At 39.9% G+C, this 22,174-nt stretch overlaps 1 protein-coding gene across 1 annotated transcript in view; it reads right to left on the bottom strand.

Moving 5' to 3' along the window:
* Positions 1-22,174, bottom strand: part of TXNDC8 (thioredoxin domain containing 8) — a 48,808-nt gene that overhangs the window by 15,835 nt on the left and 10,799 nt on the right. Inside the window, exon 4 of the mRNA XM_007449785.1 lies at positions 21,140-21,205. Coding sequence (XP_007449847.1) covers positions 21,140-21,205 — 66 coding nt within the window. The remainder of the gene's footprint in view (positions 1-21,139; positions 21,206-22,174) is intronic.

Here is a 22,174-nt window from a genome sequence, read left to right as displayed (position 1 = left end):
AAAAAAAAAAAAAAAAAAAAAAAAAAAAAATTCAAATAAAGACAGGTTTCCACCCTACACCTGCAATATTTTGCCTCACTTGCCTCACCCAAATCCCTGCCCTGGAGAAAAGAGGTACACAAGTAATTACTGCCTGTATGTTGCTAAAGCTGAGAGCTGCATCTTTAGCTATGGTGCTAAAGGTTGCTAAATGGTGATAAATAGTTGCTGTACTTCTCTGACTTTCCCTTCATGTCACTTAGTTCTTGCCTCCTCCAGTCAATTAATCTCTGATAATGTATCAGCTGCTTATGGGGCTGATATGTAACCCCTTTTGGGGATCTGCACCCCTCAGAGCCCTGAAGACTATATGAGAATTCTTTTCTTTTCCTCCTCATGCAGAAGCCCTCTGTAACTAAAACAATCCATTAAGGTTGAATACCATTGGTAGGTAACTCCTGAATGCTAAGATAACTTAGCTTAAATGCATACTATGGTTACTCAAAAGAGCTTCAGAGGTCTCTGGTAACCTTCATTTCTAAATTTCTATTTACCCATACATTTTCAGGAAGATAGGTGCACAGTTAGATCCTGGGGCTCTAACAATAGCTACATTTTATAGTATGTACAAAGACTAGTGCTGGGCACTTTATTTACATTATCACAAATTTTTATGACAATAGTTCAAAGACACATGATACTGTCTCTATTTCACAAAGAATGAAACTGAGCCTTAAGGTGGTTAAGACACATTCCCAAGGTCCCCCACTACTAAGAAGCAGACCTGGAATTCAACCTACAATCATCTGACTCCAGAGATGGCAAAAGCCAGCTGCCGACACTCTTGCGGGTGTGTGTCTGTGTGTGTGTGTCTGTGTGCCAAACACTGTTTTTTATGCACTTGAACAATGAGCATTTGGGAGGGTGATTCTCCAGGGACCACCACCCTCCTCACTCCCTACTGTGTCACCTATTGTCCCTGCCTGGCCCTCGAAGACAGTGCGTATGGGACCTCTGCTTCCAAGCCTATCCTCTTTCTAGCACTTGATGGTGCCACCTACTTTGGATTCTTTTTATCTCTGTACCAACTTCAAGGAGGGTGCTTGCTGGAAATGACTTCCATGACCTCAGCTGGAGCCCTGCGATTCACACACATAAGGGCAAGAGCTTCTTCTCACCCCATATGAGAGCTCAGTTCTTCTGAATTATTCATTTGTGAATAACTCATGTATTAGCATCTATGTACTCATATCCCATCACTCCCATCTTTCCTAACTGCTTTAGGAAGCCATCTTACTCTCATATCAAAAAATGAAAAGAGGGAGGCAACTTTTGAGAGTTGGCCCATATTTAAGCAGTTGGCCAAGACTTGCTAAATCTTTTTTAGTCTTCCTTTCCTCTACATAGACATACGAACTTTAGCTAGAAGCAACGTAATGCACATAGAGGATCTACTGATGGGCTTCAGAGGCTCATTGAATACCCTAGGCATTACATGCACATTTCAGTTTATACGTATATTTTTCTGGAGAGAGAGAGAGTTTATAGTCTCCACTGGATTTTAAGAGGGTCTACAGATTTTAAGAGGGTCTATAAACCAAATTTATGAACTACTCATAATAGCATATAGTGTATTATTCTGGTTACAAAAATCAGCCAAGGTTTTGGATGCCCCATCTGACAGACACCACAGGAATGCACATTTTGTTTTCTTTTTCTTTTGTTTTCTTTTTTTAACCACAATGAATCTTACTGGAACATGCTGTGATGTCCTAGATGAAAACACTAAGGAATACAGCCGGAAGGAACAAACCCACCTTATTTATTACCTAGAATTTGTTTTGGCTGTCCTTTGCCCTAAAACTGTGAAATAATTATAGCTGTTGTTTATAGTGCATCCCAGCCAGATGTTCATCTAACCTCTGCATGAAAACTTCCAGCACCAGGGAAGGCCCATCATCTACCATGACCCTAGGTCGTGATTATGTAGCTTCATTTGTTTTAGGTTTTTAATGTTTTATTTTGTTTATGGTCTATGTATTTTGCAAATATTTGAAATGAGCTAGACTCAAGGCCAAGATAAAATAACAGAACCATTAAAGGATGATCCAGTGTGGAGATGGCAATTAGGAAATGCCAGGCAACTGCAGGTAAGGGGGCTATTGTATTTGAGTAGAGGAGGTAATCCTGAGGTTTTTGGCAGCGATGGAAACAGAAACCCAAGGGATTCCCTAAGTCTTCTGATCTAATGAAAGGAAGCTGATCACATTTTCAAGGGAGGCAAACATTCTCCTAACTCTACATTCTCCTAACTCTATGTCCTATAAGGAATTATCATAAGGCCTTTTATACAGTGTACATTTTAAAAGGCATTAATGGACAGTGGCTTGTTGCCAGATGTTTTACCATAAATGTAAAGACACTTCTTATTACTCCATCGAAGCTAGATTCTAGGGTATTTTTTAATACTAGATAAATAGTATTTAACTGCTTCAATAAGCCAATTTTCAGTTGTTTCATCCCAGAAGAAAGAGAGGAGCACACTTATAGAAGTGGTCTCAGAGAAGTATATTTAATTTTTCTCTATTCCCAGGGAAACAGTGAACGTCACTGGCAGCCTTCATAGTCAATTCTATTGAGAGAGGAGGGAAATTCACAGGGACTAGTCTTCTGGCCTGGCCATCCCAAACTTCCTCTGGTTCCAATGATTTTCCAGTGCAGACCACTAACAGGTAGAGCCTGAGGGGAATTTCAGAGGTCTCATAGTTTGCCTGCAGCTCTGGATGTAATGGTTAGAAATGGGGACCTTGCAGAAGCCCTACTGGGCTGTTCAGTTACCCAATGCTGGGGGTGGAGTCCAAAGAGGTAAAAGATTTGTGGTACTGTGTCTTTATTACCTCTCCCACCTCCTTTTCTTGTGCCTTTGTCTTTTGCACTGAAGATTGATATTTTTGTCAAATGGAACAACCATTACAAATCTTTTCCACAGGTTTTCAAATGATATCTAAATTGATCCAGGTATGAATCTTTCTGGAGATATGATTACATATAACTACAAATGAAATTTAGAAGTAGACTCATTTGATATTATGACATAAATAATCTCAAGTTGTCTTTCTAAAAAAAAAACAACTCTATAACCGCCTTGCTAAGTTAACGCTATTCAATGAAAAATTCCATTCTCAAGAAAGTTTCTTGGGACATGGATATCCATGTTATAGTTAGAGGCTTGCTAGATGACTCTGGAATTAGACTACAGGGAGGTAGATCAGTTTAATGGACATTGTCATCAATTCAGTTGATTTTATTTTCCATTAGCTAGTTGGCATAAAATTCAATTTTGAGATCCTTAATGATCCCTAGAATACAGGCATTGTGTTCCATTAATTCAAAAGGATCCATACCCTGTAGACACAAGTTAAGAAATACTTGATTATAGGAGGTCTCTCCACCTACAAGTGAGGGCTCTTACACCTCCAGAGAGAACCAAGACTAAGCAGGGCCAAGCCTTATCTCAAAAGCATAGCTATGGATTTGCTCGAGAGCCTAGACACATAATCAACTGAGAACACAAAGTTTTGTTTCATAAAACAGAGAACAACCTTTGAGCCATTAAGCAATATCTTCTGCAGAAAGGATGAAACCAGAAAGCTATTCTGAGCTGGACAGAAACTTCCTCTGAGTCAGATTAATAGGAGGACAAAATCAGAAGGGGAGGCAAAGCTGGTGGGGGGATGCAGGGAAAAGACAGCAGGCTTCATTTGTTTGCTCATTCTTTCATGCGTTCACTCCCTCATTAGTCAAACACAAAATAAGTATTTTCTATTGATGGGGGATTCTCCTAGGCCCTGGGGTTTCAAATCAGACATGAACAACTCCAAGTGCTTAGAAGAATATGAGAAAACTACATGAAGTTAAGATGTGAGTCAAACAAAAATGGGCTTGGAAAGGTAGATTGGATCAAAATTAGGGAGAAAATTTAAAGTCAGACTTGAATACAAGGGTCTAGTCTTGATTCTGAAGGCAATGGAGGGGGAGGGGTATCAACTTTTAAATAAGGGAATGACATACATGGAGCAAGGATCTATTTGGAAAAGAGAACAAAGCTTTGGCGTGAACTTGGGGGTGAGGAGGGCTATTGTTTAAGTTAAAGGTATTCACAGCTAGAACTAGAAGTGGGGGTGAAATTACTAAGGGAGAGAGGTAAAATGGAAAAAAGACAGAGCCTTGGGAAACACTTATGTTTAAGAATGGCAGGAGACAAAGAAGCCAGAAGAACTTGGGGATGAATCAACAATAGAAGCCAAAAAAGGAAGAAGTTTCCAGAATATAGAAGCTGATTAGTTAATGACACTGGTGTAATCAAGGAAGAGCAGGATTGAGAAATGGCTTTTTAAACTAGGTGCTGGAAGATTCTTGGTGACTTTCAAGAGTGGGTGAGGGAATGAGTAGAAAATGAGAATTGGAAGCAGTAAATACATCCAATTCTTTTATGAATTAGACCATAAAATAAAAGAGAGCAGGGCTTCCCTGGTGGCGCAGTGGTTGAGAGTCCGCCTGCCGATGCAGGGGACACGGGTTCGTGCCCTGGTCTGGGAAGATCCCACATGCCATGGAGCAGCTGGGCCCGTGAACCATGGCCGCTGAGCCTGCACGTCCAGAGCCTGTGCTCCGCAATGGGAGAGGCCACAACAGTGACAGGCCTGTGTACTGAAAAAAAATTTAAAAAAATAAATAAATAAAATAAAATAAAAGAGAGCAGTCTGAGAGAACATCAGATATATTCATTAGAAATGTTTTGGTTGCAACAAGCCTCTTAGACAGCCTCATCCACTAGAGGACAGACAGCAGAAGCAAGAACTACAGTCCTGCAGCCTGTGAAACAAAAACCACATTCACAGAAAGACAGACAAGATGAAAAGGCAGAGGGCTATGTACCATATGAAGGAACAAGATAAAACCCCAGCAAAACAACAAAATGAAGTGGAGATAGGTAACCTTCCAGAAAAAGAATTCAGAATAATGATAGTGAAGATGATCCAGGACCTTGGAAAAACAATGGAGGCAAAGATGGAGAAGATGCAAGAAATGTTTAACAAAGACCTAGAAGAATTAAAGAACAAACAGAGATGAACAATACAATAACTGAAATGAAAACTACACTAGAAGGAATCAATAGCAGAATAACTGAGGCAGAAGAACGAATAAGTGATCTGGAAGAGTGAATGGTGGAATTCACTGCTGCAGAACAGAATAAAGAAAAAAGAATGAAAAGAAATGAAGACAGCCTAAAAGACCTCTGGGACAACATTAAACGCAACAAGATTCGCATTATAGGGGTCCCAGAAGGAGAAGAGAGAGAGAAAGGACTAGAGAAAATATTTGAAGAGATTATAGTAGAAAACTTCCTTAACATGGGAAAGGAAATAGCCACCCAAGTCGAGGAAGCACAGCAAGTCCCATACAGGATAAACCCAAGGAGAAACACGCCAAGACACATAGTAATCAAACTGGCAACGATTAAAGACAAAGAAAAATTATTGAAAGCAGCAAGGGAAAAATGACAAATAACATACAAGGGAACTCGCATAAGGTTAACAGTTGATTTCTCAGCAGAAACTCTACAAGCCAGAAGGGAGTGTCATGATATACTTAAAGAGATGAAAGGGAAGAACCTACAACCAAGATTACTCTACCCAGCAAGGATCTCATTCAGATTCAATGGAGAAATCAAAAGCTTTACAGACAAGCAAAAGCTAAGAGAATTCAGCACCACCAAACCAGCTCTACAACAAACTCTAAAGGAACTTCTCTAAGTGGGAAACACAGGAGAAGAAAAGGACCTACAAAAACAAACCCAAAACAATTAAGAAAATGGTCTTAGGAACATACATATTGATAACTACCTTAAACGTGAGCAGATTAAATGCTCCAACCAAAAGACACAGGCCTGCTGAATGGATACGAAAACAAGACCCATATATATGCTGTCTACAAGAGACCCACTTCAGACCTAGGGACACATACAGACTGAAAGTGAGGGGATAGAAAAAGATATTCCATGCAAATGGAAATCAAAAGAAAGCTGGAGTAGCAATACTCATATCACATAAAATAAACTTTAAAATAAAGAATGTTACAAGAGACAAGGAAGGACACTACATAATAATCAAAGGATCAAGCCAAGAAGAAGATATAACAATTATAAATATATATGCACCCAACATAGGAGCACCTCAATACATAAGGCAACTGCTAACAGCTGTAAAAGAGGAAATCGACAGTAACACAATAATAGTGGGGGACTTTAACACCTCACTTACACCAATGGACTGATCATCCAAAATGAAAATAAATAAGGAAACTGAAGCTTTAAATGACACAGTAGACCAGGTAGATTTAATTATATTCATAGGACATTCCATCCAAAACCAGCAGATTACACTTTCTTCTCAAGTGTGCATGGAACATTCTCCATGACAGATCACATCTTGGGTCACAAATCAAGCCTCAGTAAATTTAAGAAAACTGAAATCATATCAAGCATCTTTTCTGACCACAACACTATGAGATTAGAAATGAATTACAGGGGAAAAAAAGTAAAAAACACAAACACATGGAGGCTAAACACTACGTTACTAAATAACCAAGAGATCGCTGAAGAAATCAAAGAGGAAATCAAAATATACCTAGAGACAAATGACAATAAAAACATGACAACCCAAAACCTGTGGGATGCAGCAAAAGCAGTTCTAAGAGGGAAGTTTATAGCTATACAAGCCTACCTCAAGAAACAAGAAAAATCTCAAATAAATAATCTAACCTTACACCTAAAGGAACTAGAGAAAGAAGAACAAACAAAACCCAAAGTTAGGAGAAGGAAAGAAAACATAAAGATCAGAGCAGAAATAAATGAAATAGAAACAAAGAAAACAATAGCAAAGATCAATAAAACTACAAGCTGGTTCTTTTTTTTTTTAAATAAATTTATTTATTTATTTTTGGCTGTGTTGGGTCTTTGTTTCTGTGCGAGGGCTTTCTCCAGTTGCGGCAAGCGGGGCCCACTCTTCATCACGGTGCGCAGGCCTCTCACTGTCACGGCCTCTCCTGTTGCGGAGCACAGGCTCCAGACGCACAGGCTCAGTTGTTGTGGCTCATGGGCTTAGTTGCTCCGTGGCATGTGGGATCTTCCCAGACCAGGGATCGAACCCATGTCCCCTGCATTGGCAGGCAGATTCTTAACCACTGTGCCACCAGGGAAGCCCTAAATGCTGGTTCTTTGAGAAGATAAACAAAATTCTTAGAAGAAGAATTTTATTCTTAGAAGATAAACCATTAGCCAGACTCATCAAGAAAAAGAGGGAAAAGACTCAAATCAATAAAATTAGAAATGAAAGAGGAGAAGTTACAACAGACACCGCAGATATACAAAGCATCCTAAGAGACTACTACAAGCAACTCTATGCCAATAAAATGGAAAACCTGGAAGAAGTGGACAAATTCTTAGAAAGGTATAACCTTCCAAGACTGAACCAGGAAGAAATAGAAAATATGAACAGATCAATCACTAATGAAATTGAAACTGTGATTAAAAATCTTCCAACAAACAAAAGCCCAGGACCAGATGGCTTCACAGGTGAATTCTATCAAACATTTAGAGAAGAGCTAACACCCATCCTTCTCAAACTCTTCCAAAAAATTGCAGAGGAAGGAACACTCCCAAACTCATTCTATGAGGCCATCATCACCCTGATACCAAAACCAGACAAATATACTACAAAAAAAAAAAAAATTACAGACCAATATCACTGATAAATGTAGATGCAAAAATCTTCAACAAAATACTAGCAAACAAGTGGGAAGCAGCCGCATAGCACAGAGAGATCAGCTTGGTGCTTTGTGACCACCTGGAGAGATGGGATAGGGAGGGTGGGAGGGAGGGAGACGCAAGAGGGAAGAGATATGGGAACATATGTATATGTATAACTGATTCATTTTGTTAAAGCAGAAACTAACACACCATTGTAAAGCAATTATACCCCAATAAAGATGTAAAAAAACAAACAAACAGATCCATGGTTGCCTTGGGGTGGGAGATGGGGATACTTTTGCAAAAGCCTAGGAGGAAACTTTCTAGGGTTTTAGTATTGTTATCTATCTTTATGGGGGTGGTAGTTATACAAATGTATACATTAATTAACAGTCACTGAACCATTGACTAAAAATGTCTGCATTTTATTGTATGTAAATGATACCTTAATAAGGTTAATTACAAAATGAACCAAAAACAAAACAAAGCAGAAGAAAAACCTCTCAAGACCTCAAAGAAAATACACTGTTTTCTTCCAGGGTACCAGATTGGAAATGAGGCATTGGTCTGTTCTACCTTCAGATTATCCCTAGGATTATCTAGTCTATTTTAAAGCACTAGAGTCCCCTATCAGGAAAACTTACCCCATGTTTAAGTGGGATTTATCCCAGGGATGCAAGGATTCTTCAATATATGCAAATCAATCAATGTGATACACCATATTAACAAACTGAAGAAGAAAAACCATATGATCATCTCAATAGATGCAGAAAAAGCTTTTGGCAAAATTCAACGCCCATTTATGATAAAAACTCTCCAGAAAGTGGGCATAGAGGGAACCTACCTCAACATAATAAAGGCCATATAGGACAAACCCAGAGCAAACATCATTCTCAATGGTGAAAAACTGAAAGCATTTCCTCTAAGATCAGGATGCCCACTCTCACCACTATTATTCAACATAGTTTTGGAAGTCCTAGCCTCGGCAATCAGAGAAGAAAAAGAAATAAAAGGAATACAAATTGGAAAAGAGGAAGTAAAACTGTCACTGCTTGCAGATGACATGATACTATACACAGAGAATCCTAAAGATGCCACCAGAAAACTGCTAGAGCTAATCAATGAATTTGGTAAAGTTGCAGGATACAAAATTAATGCACAGAAATCTCTGGCATTCCTATACACTAATGATGAAATATCTGAAAGAGAAATTAAGGAAACACTCCCATTCACCACTGCAACAAAAAGAATAAAATACCTAGGAATAAACCTACCTAGGGAGACAAAAGACCTGTACGCAGAAAACTATAGGACACTGATGAAAGAAATTAAACATGATACTAACAGATGGAGTGATATACCATGTTCTTGGACTGGAAGAATCAACACTGTGAAAATGACTATACTACCCAAAGCAATCTACAGATTGAATGCAATCCCTATCAAATTACCAATGGCATTTTTTATGGAACTAGAACAAAAAACCTTAAAATTTGTATGGAGACACAAAAGACCCCAGATAGCCAAAGCAGTCTTGAGGGAAAAAAATGGAGCTGGAGGAATCTAACTTCCTATCTTCAGACTATACTACAAAGCTACAGTAATCAAGACAATATGGTACTGGCACAAAAACAGAAACATAGATCAATGGAACAAGATAGAAAGCCCAGAGGTAAACACACGCACCTATGGTAAACTAATCTTGACAAAGGAGGCAAGGATCTACAATGGAGAAAAGACAGCCTCTTCAATAAGTGGTGCTGGGAAAACTGGAGAGCTACATATAAAAGAATGAAATTAGAACACTCTCTAACACCATACACAAAAATAAAATCAAAATGGATTCGAGACGTAAATGTAAGACTGGTCACTATAAAACTCTTAGAGGAAAACATAGGAAGAACACTCTTTGACATAAATCACAGCAAAATCTTTTTTGATCCACCTCCTAGAGAAATGGAAATAAAAACAAAAATAAACAAATGGGACCTAATGAAACTTAAAAGCTTTTGCACAGCAAAGGAAACCATAAACAAGACCAAAAGACAACCCTCAGAATGGGAGAAAATATTTGCAAACGAATCAACCGTCAAAGGATTAATCTCCAAAATATATAAACAGCTCATGCAGCTCGATATTCAAAGAACAAACAACCCAATCCAAAAACGGGCAGAAGACCTGAATAGACATTTCTCCAAAAAAGACATACAGACGGCCAAGAAGCACATGAAAAGCTGCTCAACATCATTAATTGTTAGAGAAATGCAAATCAAAACTACAATGAGGTATCACCTCACTCCGGTTAGAATGGGCTTCATCAGAAAATCTACAGACAACAAATTCTGGAGAGGGTGTGAAGAAAAGGGAACCCTCTTGCACTGTTGGTGGGAATGTAAACTGATATAGCCACTATGGAGAACAGTATGGAGGTTCCTTAAAAAACTAAAAATAGAATTACCATATGATCCAGCAATCCCACTACTGGGCCAGAGAAAACCACAATTCAAAAAGACACATGCACTCCAGTGTTCATTGCAGCTCTATTTGCAGTAGGCATGTCATGGAAACAACCTAAATGCCCATTGACAGATGAATGGATAAAGAAGATGTGGCACATATATACAATAGAATATTACTCAGCCATAAAAAGGAACGAAATTGGGTCATTTGTAGAGACGTGGATGGATCTAGAGACTGTCATACAGAGTGAAGTAAGTCAGAAAGAGAAAAACAAATATCGTATATTAATGCATACATGTGGAACCTAGAAAAATGGTACAAATGAACCGGATTTCAGGGTGGAAATTGAGACACAGATGTAGAGGACAAACGTGTGGACACCAAGGGGGGAAAGCTGCGGGGGGATGGTGGTGGTGGTGTGATGAATTGGGTGATTGGGGTTGACATGTATACACTGATGTGTATAAAATTGATGACTAATAAGAACCTGCTGTATAAAAAAAAAAAAAAAAAAAAGTGCTTTGTACCAGAATGATTACTGTGTGTTGTAGGGGGAGGAGGCTACTTGATAATTTTATGTTGTTTTCCATAATTCCTTGGAATTTTCTTTCTAAAGTAGATGAATTTCCTTTAGGAATTCCAGAAAGCCTTTAGAGAAATATTCTTAAAATTGTTTGCTTTACAAATATATGCTATTATTTTATTGAGAAATAAGATTAAAATCATCTTTCTGGGTCTTCCCTGGTGGCGCAGTGGTTGAGAGTCCGCCTGCCGATGCAGGGGACATGGGTTCGTGCCCCGGTCTGGGAAGATCCCACATGCTGCGGAGCGGCTAGGCCTGTGAGCCATGGCCACTGAGCCTGCGCGTCCGGAGCCTGTGCTCTGCAACAGGAGAGGCCACAACAGTGAGAGGCCCGCGTACCGCAAAAAAAAAAAAAAAAAAGAAAAAAAAAGAAAAAAAAAAGAAAAAATCATCTTTCTGATTTTAAGAAAAAAAGAAAGAAATGTTTTGGTTGCAAAAGACAGAAAAAGCAGCCCAAAGTTTACATAACTACAGAATTTATGGGGGTAGTTCAGGCTTCAGGCATGGATAGATTCAGGGTTCAACCAAGGCCATGGGCACTTGTTGGCCTGACTCTGCTTTCCTCTATATGGAGCTTTCATTTTTAGGTTCCCTATGGGCAAGCCAGCTATGTAATAGCTTCAGCATCATATCTTTCCAAGTTCAAGTTTAGTACAATCAAAAGAAGAGGCTTTTACCTAGCTGCTTAAGAAAAGCCCTGGAATTAGCTCTGGTTGGGCTTGGATTGGCTTGAATGGAATGACTGGCCCATTCTTGATGGTGATGGAGTTCACTGATTTATCTAGACCTAGAGATAGAGCCCTAGGAAGTACATGGACTAAGAACTAGAAAGGGCTTGGTTCCCTGGAGGAAAATGAGAGAACTACTAATAGGGAAGAGTAGCTGGGTGGCAAAAACAACAAGGGTCCAAAAACCAGGTTTGAAAAAAGATCACTGAAGAATAAAGGCCTGGCACAGAAGGGAGGGATGCAATCAAGAGATGGATGGAATTGACTTCAAATGAGGAAGCATCTTCATTTCTCTGATAGAAGAGAAGGAGAAGATAATAAAAGATGACACACAAACCATTTGACCATGTAGGTGGAGGTAGTTAAAAATGCATATGTTGGAGACCTTCAAGATGGCGGAAGAGTAAGAAGTGGAGATCACCTTCCTCCCCACAGATGCATCAGAAATACATCTACATGTGGAACAACTCCTATAGAACACCTACTGAATGCTGGTAGAAGACCTCAGACTTCCCCAAATGCAAGAAACTCCCCACGTACCTGGGTAGGGCAAAAGAAAAAAGAAAAAACAGAGACAAAAGAACAGGGACGGGACCTGCACCTCGGGGAGGGAGCTGTGAAGGAGGAAAAGTTTCCACACACTAGGAAGCCCCTTCACTGGTGGAGACGGGGGGTGGCGGCGGGGGGAAGCTTCGGAGCCACAGAGGACAGTGCAGCAACAGGGGTGCGGAGAGCAAAGCGGAGAGATTCCTGTACAGACGATCAGTGCCGACCAGCACTCACCAGCCCGAGGGGCTTGTCTGCTCACCTGCCAGGGTGGGCGGGGGCTGGGAGCTGAGGCTCGGGCTTTGGAGGTCAGACCCCAGGGAGAGGACTGGGGTTGGCTGTGTGAACACAGCCTGAAAGGGCTAGTGCACAACGGCCAGCCGGGAGGGAGTACAGGAAAAAGTCTGGAGCTGCCTAAGAGGCAAGAGACCATTGTTTCAGTGTGCCTGAGGAGAGGGGATTCAGAGCACTGCTTAAAGGAGCTCCAGAGACGGGTGTGAGCCATGGCTATCAGCACAGACCCCAGAGATGGGCGTGAGGTGCTAAGGCTGCTGCAGCAGCCACCAAGAAGCCTGTGTGCAGTACAAGTCAGTAACCACACCTCCCCTCCCAGGAGCCTGTGCAGCCCGCCACTGCCAGGGTCCCGTGACCCAGGGACAACTTCCCTGGGAGAACGCACGGCGCCTCAGGCTGTTGCAACGTCATGCTGGTCTCTGCCGCCACAGGCTCACTCCACACTCCGTATCCCTCCCTCCCCCCAGCCTGAGTGAGCCAGAGCCCCCGAATCAGCTGCTCCTTTAACCCCGTCCTGTCTGAGCGAAGAACAGACGCACTCAAGGGACCTACACGCAGAGGCGGGGTCAAATCCAGTGCTGGACCCCAGGAGCTGTGCGAACAGAAGAGAAAGGGAAATCTCTCCCAGCAGCCTCAGGAGCAGCAGATTAAATCTCCACAATCAATGTGACGTACCCTGCATCTCTGGAATATCTGAATAGACAACGAAGCATCCCAAATTGACGCAGTGGAATTTGGGAGCAATGATATATATATTTTTTCCCTTTTTCTCTTTTTGTGAGGGTGTATGTGTATGCTTCTTTGTGTGATTTTGCCTGTATAGCTTTGCTTTTACCATTTGTCCTAGGGTTCTGTCAGTTTTTTGTTTTTCTTTAGTATAGTTTTTAGTGCTTGTTATCATTGGTGGATTTGTTTTTTGGTTTGGTTGCTCTCTCTCTCTGTTTTTTTTCCTTCTTTTTTTAAATTACTTTTTAACTGTTTATTTTTAATAACTATTTTTTATTTTAATAACTTTATTTTATTTTATTATTTTCTTTCTTTCTTTCTTTTCCCTTTCTTCTGAACCCTGTGGCTGACAGGGTCTTGGTGCTCCAGCCGGGTGTCAGGCCTGTGCCTCTGAGGTGGGAGAGCCGAGTTCAGGACATTGGTGCACCAGAGACCTCCCAGTTCCACATAATATCAAGTGGTGAAAGCTCTAACAGAGATCTCCATCTCAATGCTAAGACCCAGCTCCACTCAACGACCAGTAAGCTAGTGTTGGACACCCCATGCCAAACAACTAGCAAGACAGGAACACAACCCCACCCATTAGCAGAGAGGCTGCCTAAAATCATAATAAGGTCACAGGCACCCCAAAACACACCACCAGACATGGACCTGCCAACCAGAAAGACAAGATCCAGCCTCATCCACCAGAACACAGGCACTAGTCCCCTCTACCAGGAAGCCTACACAACCCACTGAAACAACCTTAGCCACTGGGGGCAGACACCAAAAACAAAGGAAATACGAACCTGCAGCCTGCGAAAAGGAGAGCCCAAACACAGTAAGATAAGCAAAATGAGAAGACAGAGAAACACACAGCAGATGAAGGAGCAAGGTAAAAACCCACCAGACCAAACAAATGAAGAGGAAATAGGCAGTCTACCTGAAAAAGAATTCAGAGGAATGACAGTAAAGATGACCCATAATCTTGGAAATAGAATGGAGAAAATACAAGAAACGTTTAACAAGGACCTAGAAGAACTAACGAGCAAACAAACAATGATGAACAACACAATAAATGAAACTAAAAGTTCTCTAGGAGGAATCGATAGTGGAATAACTGAGGCAGAGAACAGATAAGTGACCCAGAAGATAAAATAGTGGAAATAACTACTGCAGAGGAGAATAAAGAAAAAAGAATGAAAAGAATTGAGGACAGTCTCAGAGACCTCTGTGACACATTAAATGCACCAACATGCGAATTATAGGGGTCCCAGAAGAAGAAGAGAAAAAAAAGGGACTGAGAAAATATTTGAAGAGATTTCAGTTGAAAACTTCCCTAATATGGGAAAGGAAATAGTTAATCAAGTCCAGGAAGTGCAGAGACTCCTATACAGGATAAACCCAAGGAGAAGCACGCCAAGACATGTATTAATCAAACTATCAAAAATTAAATACAAAGAAAAAATATTAAAGGCAGCAAGGGAAAAACAACAAATAACACACAAGGGAATCCCCATAAGGTTAACAACTGATCTTTCAGCAGAAACTCTGCAAGCCAGAAGGCAGTGGCAGGACATATTTAAAGTGATGAAAGGGAAAAGCCTACAACCAATATTACTCTACTCAGCAAGGATCTCATTCAGATTTGACAGAGAAATTAACACCTTTACAGACAAGCAAAAGCTAAGAGAATTCAGCACCAGCAAACCAGCTTTACAACAAATGCTAAAGGAACTTTACTAGGCAGGAAACACAAGAGAAGGAAAAGACCTACAATAACAAACCCCAAACTATTAAGAAAATGGTAATAGGAACATATATATCGATAATTACCTTAAATGTAAATGGCTTAAATGCTCCAACCAAGAGACACAGGCTGGCTGAATGGATGCAAAAACAAGACCCGTATATATGCTGTCTACAAGAGACCCATTTCAGACCTAGGGACACATACAGACTGAAACTGAGGGGATGGAAAAAGATATTCCATGCAAATGGAAATCAAAAGAAAGCTGGAGTAGCAATTCTCATACCAGAGAAAATAGATTTCAAATAAAGACTATTACAAGAGGTAAAGAAGGACACTACATAATGATCAAGGGATCAAGCCAAGAAGAAGATATAACAATGGTAAATATTTATGCACCCAACAAAGTAGCACCTCAATACATAAGGCAAATGCCAACAGCCATAAAGGGGGAAATTGACAGTGACACAATCATAGTAGGGGACTTTAACACCCCACTTTCACCAATGGACAGATCATCCATAATGAAAATAAACAAGGAAACACAAGCTTTAAATGACAATAAGATGGACCTAATTGATATTTATAGGTCATTCTACCTAAAAACACCAGAATACACTTTCTCCTCAAGTGCTCATGGAACATTCTCCAGGATAGATCATATCTTGGGTCACAAATGAAGCCTTGGGAAGTAAACGAGAATTGAAATCACATCAAGTATCTTTTCTGACCACAATGCTATGAGACTAGATATTAATTACAGGAAAAAAATCTGTAAAAATTACAAGCACATGGAGGCTAAACAATATGCTACTGAATAACCAAGAGATCACTGAAGAAATCAAAGAGGAAATCAAAAAGTTCCTAGAAACAAATGACAACGAAAACACAACGACCCAAAACCTATGGGTTGCAGCAAAAGCAGTTCTAAGGGGGAAGTTTACAGCAATACAATCCTACCTCAAGAAACAAGAAACATCTATAATAAACAACCTAACCTTACACCTAACAATTAGAGAAAGAACAAAAATCCCCAAAGTTAGCAGAAGGAAAGAAATCATAAAGATCAGATCAGAAATAAATGAGAAAGAAATGAAGGAAACGATAACAAAGATCAATAAAAGTAAAATCTGGTTCTTTGAGAAGATAAACAAAATTGATAAACAATTAGCGAGACTCATCAAGAAAAAAAGGGAGAGGCTTCCCTGGTGGCGCAGTGGTTGAGAGTCCGCCTGCCAATGCAGGGGACACGGGTTCGTGCCCTGGTTCGGGAAGATCAAAGTTAGCAGAAGGAAAAACATCATAAAAATCAGATCAGAAATAAATGAAGGAAACGATAGCAAAGAGCAATAAAACTAAAAGCTGGTTCTTTGAGAAGATAAACAAAATTTATAAACCATTGGCCAGACTCATGAAGAAAAAAAGGGAGAAGACTCAAATCAACAGAATTAGAAATGAAAAAGGAGAAGTAACAACTGACACTGCAGAAATACAGAGGATCATGAGTGATTACTAGAAGCAACTACATGCCAATAAAATGTACAACCTGGAAGAAATGGACAAATTCTCTGAAAAGTACAACCTTCCTAGACTGAACCAGGAAGAAATAGAAAATATAAACAGACAAATCATGAGCACTGAAATTGAGACTGTGATTAAAAATCTTCCAATAAACAAAAGCCCACGACCAGATGGCTTCATTGGAGATTTCTATCAAACATTCAGAGAAGAGCTAACACCTATACTTCTCAAACTCTTCCAAAATATAGCAGAAGGAGGAACACTCCCAAACTCGTTCTATGAGGCCACAATCACCCTGATACCAAAACCAGACAAACATGTCACAAAGAAAGAAAACTGTAGGCCAATATCACTGATTAACATAGATGCAAAAATCCTCAACAAAATACTAGCTAATAGAATCCAACAGCACATTAAAAGGATCATACACCATGATCAAGTGGGGTTTGTCCCAGGAATGCAAGGATTCTTCAATAAATGCATATCAATCAATGTGATACACCATATTAACAAACTGAAGGATAAAAGCCATATGATCATCTCAATAGATGCAGAAAAAGCTTTCGACAAAATTCAACACCCACTTATGATAAAACCCTCCAGAAAGCAGGCATAGAGGGAAATTACCTCAACATAATAAAGGCCATATATGACAAACCCACAGCCAACATCATTCTCAATGGTGAAAAACTGAAACCACTTCCACTAAGATCAGCAACAAGACAAGGTTGCCCACTTTCACCATTATTATTCAACATAGTTTTGGAATTTTTAGCCACAGAAATCAGAGAAGAAAAAGAAATAAAAGGAATACAAATTGGAAAAGAAGAAGTAAAGCTGTCACTGTTTGCAGATGACATGATACTATACATAGACAATCCTAAAGACATTACCAGAAAACTACTAGACCTAATCAATGAATTCGGTAAAGTAGCAGGATACAAAATGAATGCACAGAAATCTCTTGCATTCCTATACATTAATGATGAAAAATCTGAAAGAGAAATTAAGGAAATACTCCCATTTACCGTTGCAACAAAAAGAATAAAAGACCTAGGAATAAACCTACGTAAGGAGACAAAAGACCTGTATGCAAAAATCTATAAGACACTGATGAAAGAAATTAAAGATGATACCAACAGATGGAGAGATATACCATGTTCTTGGATTGGAAGAATCAACATTGTGAAAATGACTATACTACCCAAAGCAATCTATAGATTCAATGCAATCCCTATCAAACTGCCGATGGCATTTTTCACAGAACAAGAAGAAAATATTTCACAATTTGTATGGAAACACAAAAGACCCCAAATAGCCAAAGTAATCTTGAGAAAGAAAAATGGAGCTGGAGGAAACAGGCTCCTGACTTCAGACTGTACTACAAAGCTACAGTAATCAAGACAGTATGGTACTGGCACAAAAACTGAAATATAGATCAATGGAACAGGATAGATAGCACAGAGATAAATCCACGCACATATGGTCACCTTATCTTTGATAAAGGAGGCAAGAATATACAATGGAAATATGACAGCCTCTTCAGTAAGTGGTGCTGGGAAAACTGGACAGCTACATGTAAAAGAATGAAATTAGAACACTCCCTAACACCATACACAAAAGTAAACTCAAAATGGATTAAAGACGTAAATGTAGGGCCAGACACTATAAAACGCTTAGAGGAAAACATACGCAGAACACTCTATCACATAAAACACAGCATGATCTTTTTTGTTCCACCTCCTAGAGAAATGGAAATAAAAACAAAAATAAACAAATGGGACCTAATGAAACTTAAGAGCTTTTGCACAGCAAAGGAAACCACAAACAAGACCGAAAGACAACCCTCAGAATGGGAGAAAATATTTGCAAATGAAGCAACTGACAAAGGATTAATCTCCAAAATTTATAAGCAGCTCATGCAGCTCGATATTCAAAAAAACAAACAACCCAATCCAAAAATGGGCAGAAGATCTAAACAGACATTTCTCCAAAGAAGATATACAGATTGCCAACAAACACATGAAAGGATGCTCAACATCACTAATCATTAGAGAAATGCAAATCAAAACAAAAATGAGGTATCACCTCACACTGGTCAGAATGGCCATCATCAAAAAATCTACAAACAATAAATGCTGGAGAGGGTGTGGAGAAAAGGGAACCCTCTTGCACTGTTGGTGGGAAAGTAAATTGATAGAGCCACTATGGAAAACAGTACAGAGGTTCCTTAAAAAACGAATAATAGAACTACCGTACGACCCGGCAATCCCACTACTGAGCATATACCCTGAGAAAACCATAATTCAAAAAGAGTCATGTACCACAATGTTCACTGCAGCTCTATTTACAATAGCCAGCACATGGAAACAGCCTAAGTGTCCATCGACAGATGAACGGATAAAGAAGATGTGGCACATGTATACAATGGAATATTACTCAGCCATAAAAAGAAACGAAATTGAGGTATTTGTAGTGAGGTGGATGGACCTAGAGTCTGTCATACAGAGTGAAGTACGTCAGAAAGAGAATAACAAATACCGTATGCTAACACATATACATGGAATCTAAAAAAAAAAGAAAAAGAGAGGATGGACTTGAGGACACGGGGAGGAGAAAGGGTATGCTGGGACAAAGTGAGAGAGTGGCGTGGACTTATACATACTACCAAATGTAAAATAGATAGCTAGTGGGAAGCAGCTGCATAGCACAGGGGGATCAGCTGGGTGCTTTGTGATCGCCTAGAGGGGTGGGATAGGGAGGGTGGGAGGGAGATGCAAGAGGGTGGAGATATGGGGATATATGTATATGTATAGCTGATTCACTTTGTTGTAAAGCAGAAACTAACACAGCATTGTAAAGCAATTATACTCCAATGAAGTTGTTAAAAAAAAAAAGAACGCACACATTAAACGGTTTCAATTTTCAAGTAAAACCTCAAGAAAGGGAATAAGTAGTGCCATTTTTGGGGGAAAAATTATTTAAATCTATTGCTTTGGGATTTCCATGGTTGCACAGTGGTTAAGAATCCGCCTGCCAATGCAGGGGACACTGGTTTGATTCCTGGTCCGGGAAGATGCCACATGCCGCGGAGCAATTAAGCCCGTGCGCCACAACTACTGAGCCTGCGCTCTAGAGCCCACGAGCCACAACTACTGAGCCCGCATGCCACAAGTACTGAAGTCCGCGTGCCTAGAGCCTGTGCTCCGCAACAAGAGAAACCACCGCGATGAGAGGCCACGCAACGCAACAAAGAGTAGTCCCCCCTCACGGCAACTAGAGAAAGCCCGCGTGCAGCAACAGCATATCAAATGCTCTCATTCTCTGTACTGCAGACGTAATCTTTACAAAGTTTAAGTATGAATTTTTTTTACTTTACATATATTCTTCATAACTCTTTTTATTTATTTAATCTCTTAGCTCAGTCATTTAAAACAATTAAAAACATTTTTTACAATTTTGAAAGGTTACTTTCCATTTATAATTATTACACAATATTGGCTATATTCCCCGTGTTGTACAATACATCCTTGAGCCTGTCACAACCAATAGTTTGTACCTCCCACTCCCCCACCCCTATACTGCTTCCCCCCCACCAGTAGTTTGTTTTCTGTATCTGTGAATCTGCTTCTTTTCTGTCCATAACCCTTTTTAATTGCATATTGTTTCATAGACTAGATGTATCATAAATCACTTAGCCACTCTACTAAAAAAAAACATTTACCTTGCTTCCATATTTTGTCAGAAATAATGCTACAATTACTATGCACTTAGCCATTTATTTTTCCATGAGGTATTTCATTAGCAAAAATTCCCAAGAATGGGATAATGTGTGAAAGGGAATGAACAGTTTGTTCGTCTTAAGTGTGTTACAAAATCACCTTTCAAAAGGTACACACAAGTGTCTGTGCTCCCAGCCATATATGTAATTACTAGTTTCATCACACACCAAGTATTTGAGGCATTCCATTCCATTAATATCTTCGAGATAATTAACATAACATACTCATGTGTGTCAGGATGGGTCTAAAAAGTTTAGTCATGTTAATTCATTTCATTTTCACTACGGAGGGGGAAACTTTTTACGGTCCATGTTTTTACAGATATAGGCAAACTAAGATACCAAGACGTTATTAAGTAAACTGCTGGGAAGTGGAAGAACTGGTTTTTGAACCACAGAAATCTGAGCCCAGAACCTGCCTGGTCAACCACTAGGCTATTTAACCTTGTAATAGCTTTTTTTTCTTTTTTTTTTTGCAGTAAGCGGGCCTCTCACTGTTGTGGCCTCTCCCGTTGCGGAGCACAGGCATGTGGGATCTTCCCGGACCGGGGCACGAACCCGTATCCCCTGCATCGGCAGGCGGACTCTCAACCACTGCGCCACCAGGGAAGCCCTGTAATAGCTTTTGATTGATGTTTGCCCAAGTGTGAAAAACGTGTATATATTTGTGAGAGAATTTCATCATGCCCCTTGTTATAAGGTTCTTTTTTGATGGTTCTGCCCCAGAGAGGGATAATAGTGGCGTATTTCATATGGACTGGGACACCTCAAATGGTCTGAATGCGGAGATTTATCACGATTCATGCTTTTTTTTTTTTTTAACCCCTTGCCAATATGTAAAGTTCAGAAACTAAGAATTACATTGCTAAGATTGAAAATAAATACAGTTGTTTCGTCCATCCAGGACACCCCAGGCCTTTTTTTTTAAGACTCTGATGGCTCTATAATCTATTTCAATCTGCCAGTTACCATAGAAACATACCTTCTGGGCTTGCTTGAACATCTGAAATGTGGGTATTGCTTTGATGTGATAAATTTGGGCCAACTCCTGGAAAATGAAAGAAGTGGCATGAAGTCACCATTTTGGTATCCTCTCTCTGGACCAACAATGGTACTTGGTGACGTCTCAGGAGGCATATCTGAGAGCCCAGGGACAGCTGATACATTACAGATTCTCTTGCCAAGAACTTTTCTAATATATCCTCAAAGCTTCCAGGAATGTTACAGTAGAAAAAATGACTGTTACCAGCATTCCTGAGCTTTCTCATTCAAGAGCTCTAGGAGACGGGTGAGAGATGGGGGCCAAAACAGAATGGACTGAAGGACAAAATGACCTCTATTTAAAAGAGCCTGTGAAGGACTGCAGAAGGGCGCCAGTGGAATCCAATATGGAAAGAGCATATTGTAAAAAATAAGAACGAGTAAAGGTCTCTTTATAACTCACACTTGAGACATGGGGTGATATAATGTCTTGAATTTTAAGTAAGGCTTGCATATTTCTTTCTTTTAAGCCTTATGCCTCTTCACTGCCCATCTTTGTGAAAGATTTGGAGCCAAGAGACAAGAAAATATGTTAGCATTCCAATTGCTCTAATCCATTACAATCTGATTTCAAATACCACTTTCCGTTTATTTTGTTTGAGTCAAAAGAAAATTAGCCACCCACAGGATCAAAACCTCTCCCCTGCCACCCCCACTACATTATAACTTTCATGACCACAGCAATGACAACAATGAATACATTACTATTAGAAAAGAAAATTGTGCATTTTGTTTCACCTTAAGAGACAAAGAGCTGTAATCAAAAAAGAAAATAATAACACATGTTGCTGAGGGTATGGAGAAATCAGAACCCTCATACATTGCTGGTGGGAATGTAAAATAGTGCAGCTGTTTCGAAGACAATTTGTCAGTTCCACAATAAGTTAAATAAAGAGTTACCATATGGGGCTTCCCCGGTGGCGCAGGGGTTGAGAGTCCGCCTGCCGATGCAGGGGACGCGGGTTCGTGCCCCGGT

Source organism: Lipotes vexillifer, unplaced genomic scaffold, assembly GCF_000442215.2.
Source record: "Lipotes vexillifer unplaced genomic scaffold, Lipotes_vexillifer_v1.1 scaffold230, whole genome shotgun sequence".
NCBI lineage: Eukaryota > Metazoa > Chordata > Mammalia > Artiodactyla > Lipotidae > Lipotes > Lipotes vexillifer.
The sequence above is the reverse complement of the archived record's forward strand: the minus strand, read 5'-3'. Positions and strand labels throughout refer to the sequence as shown.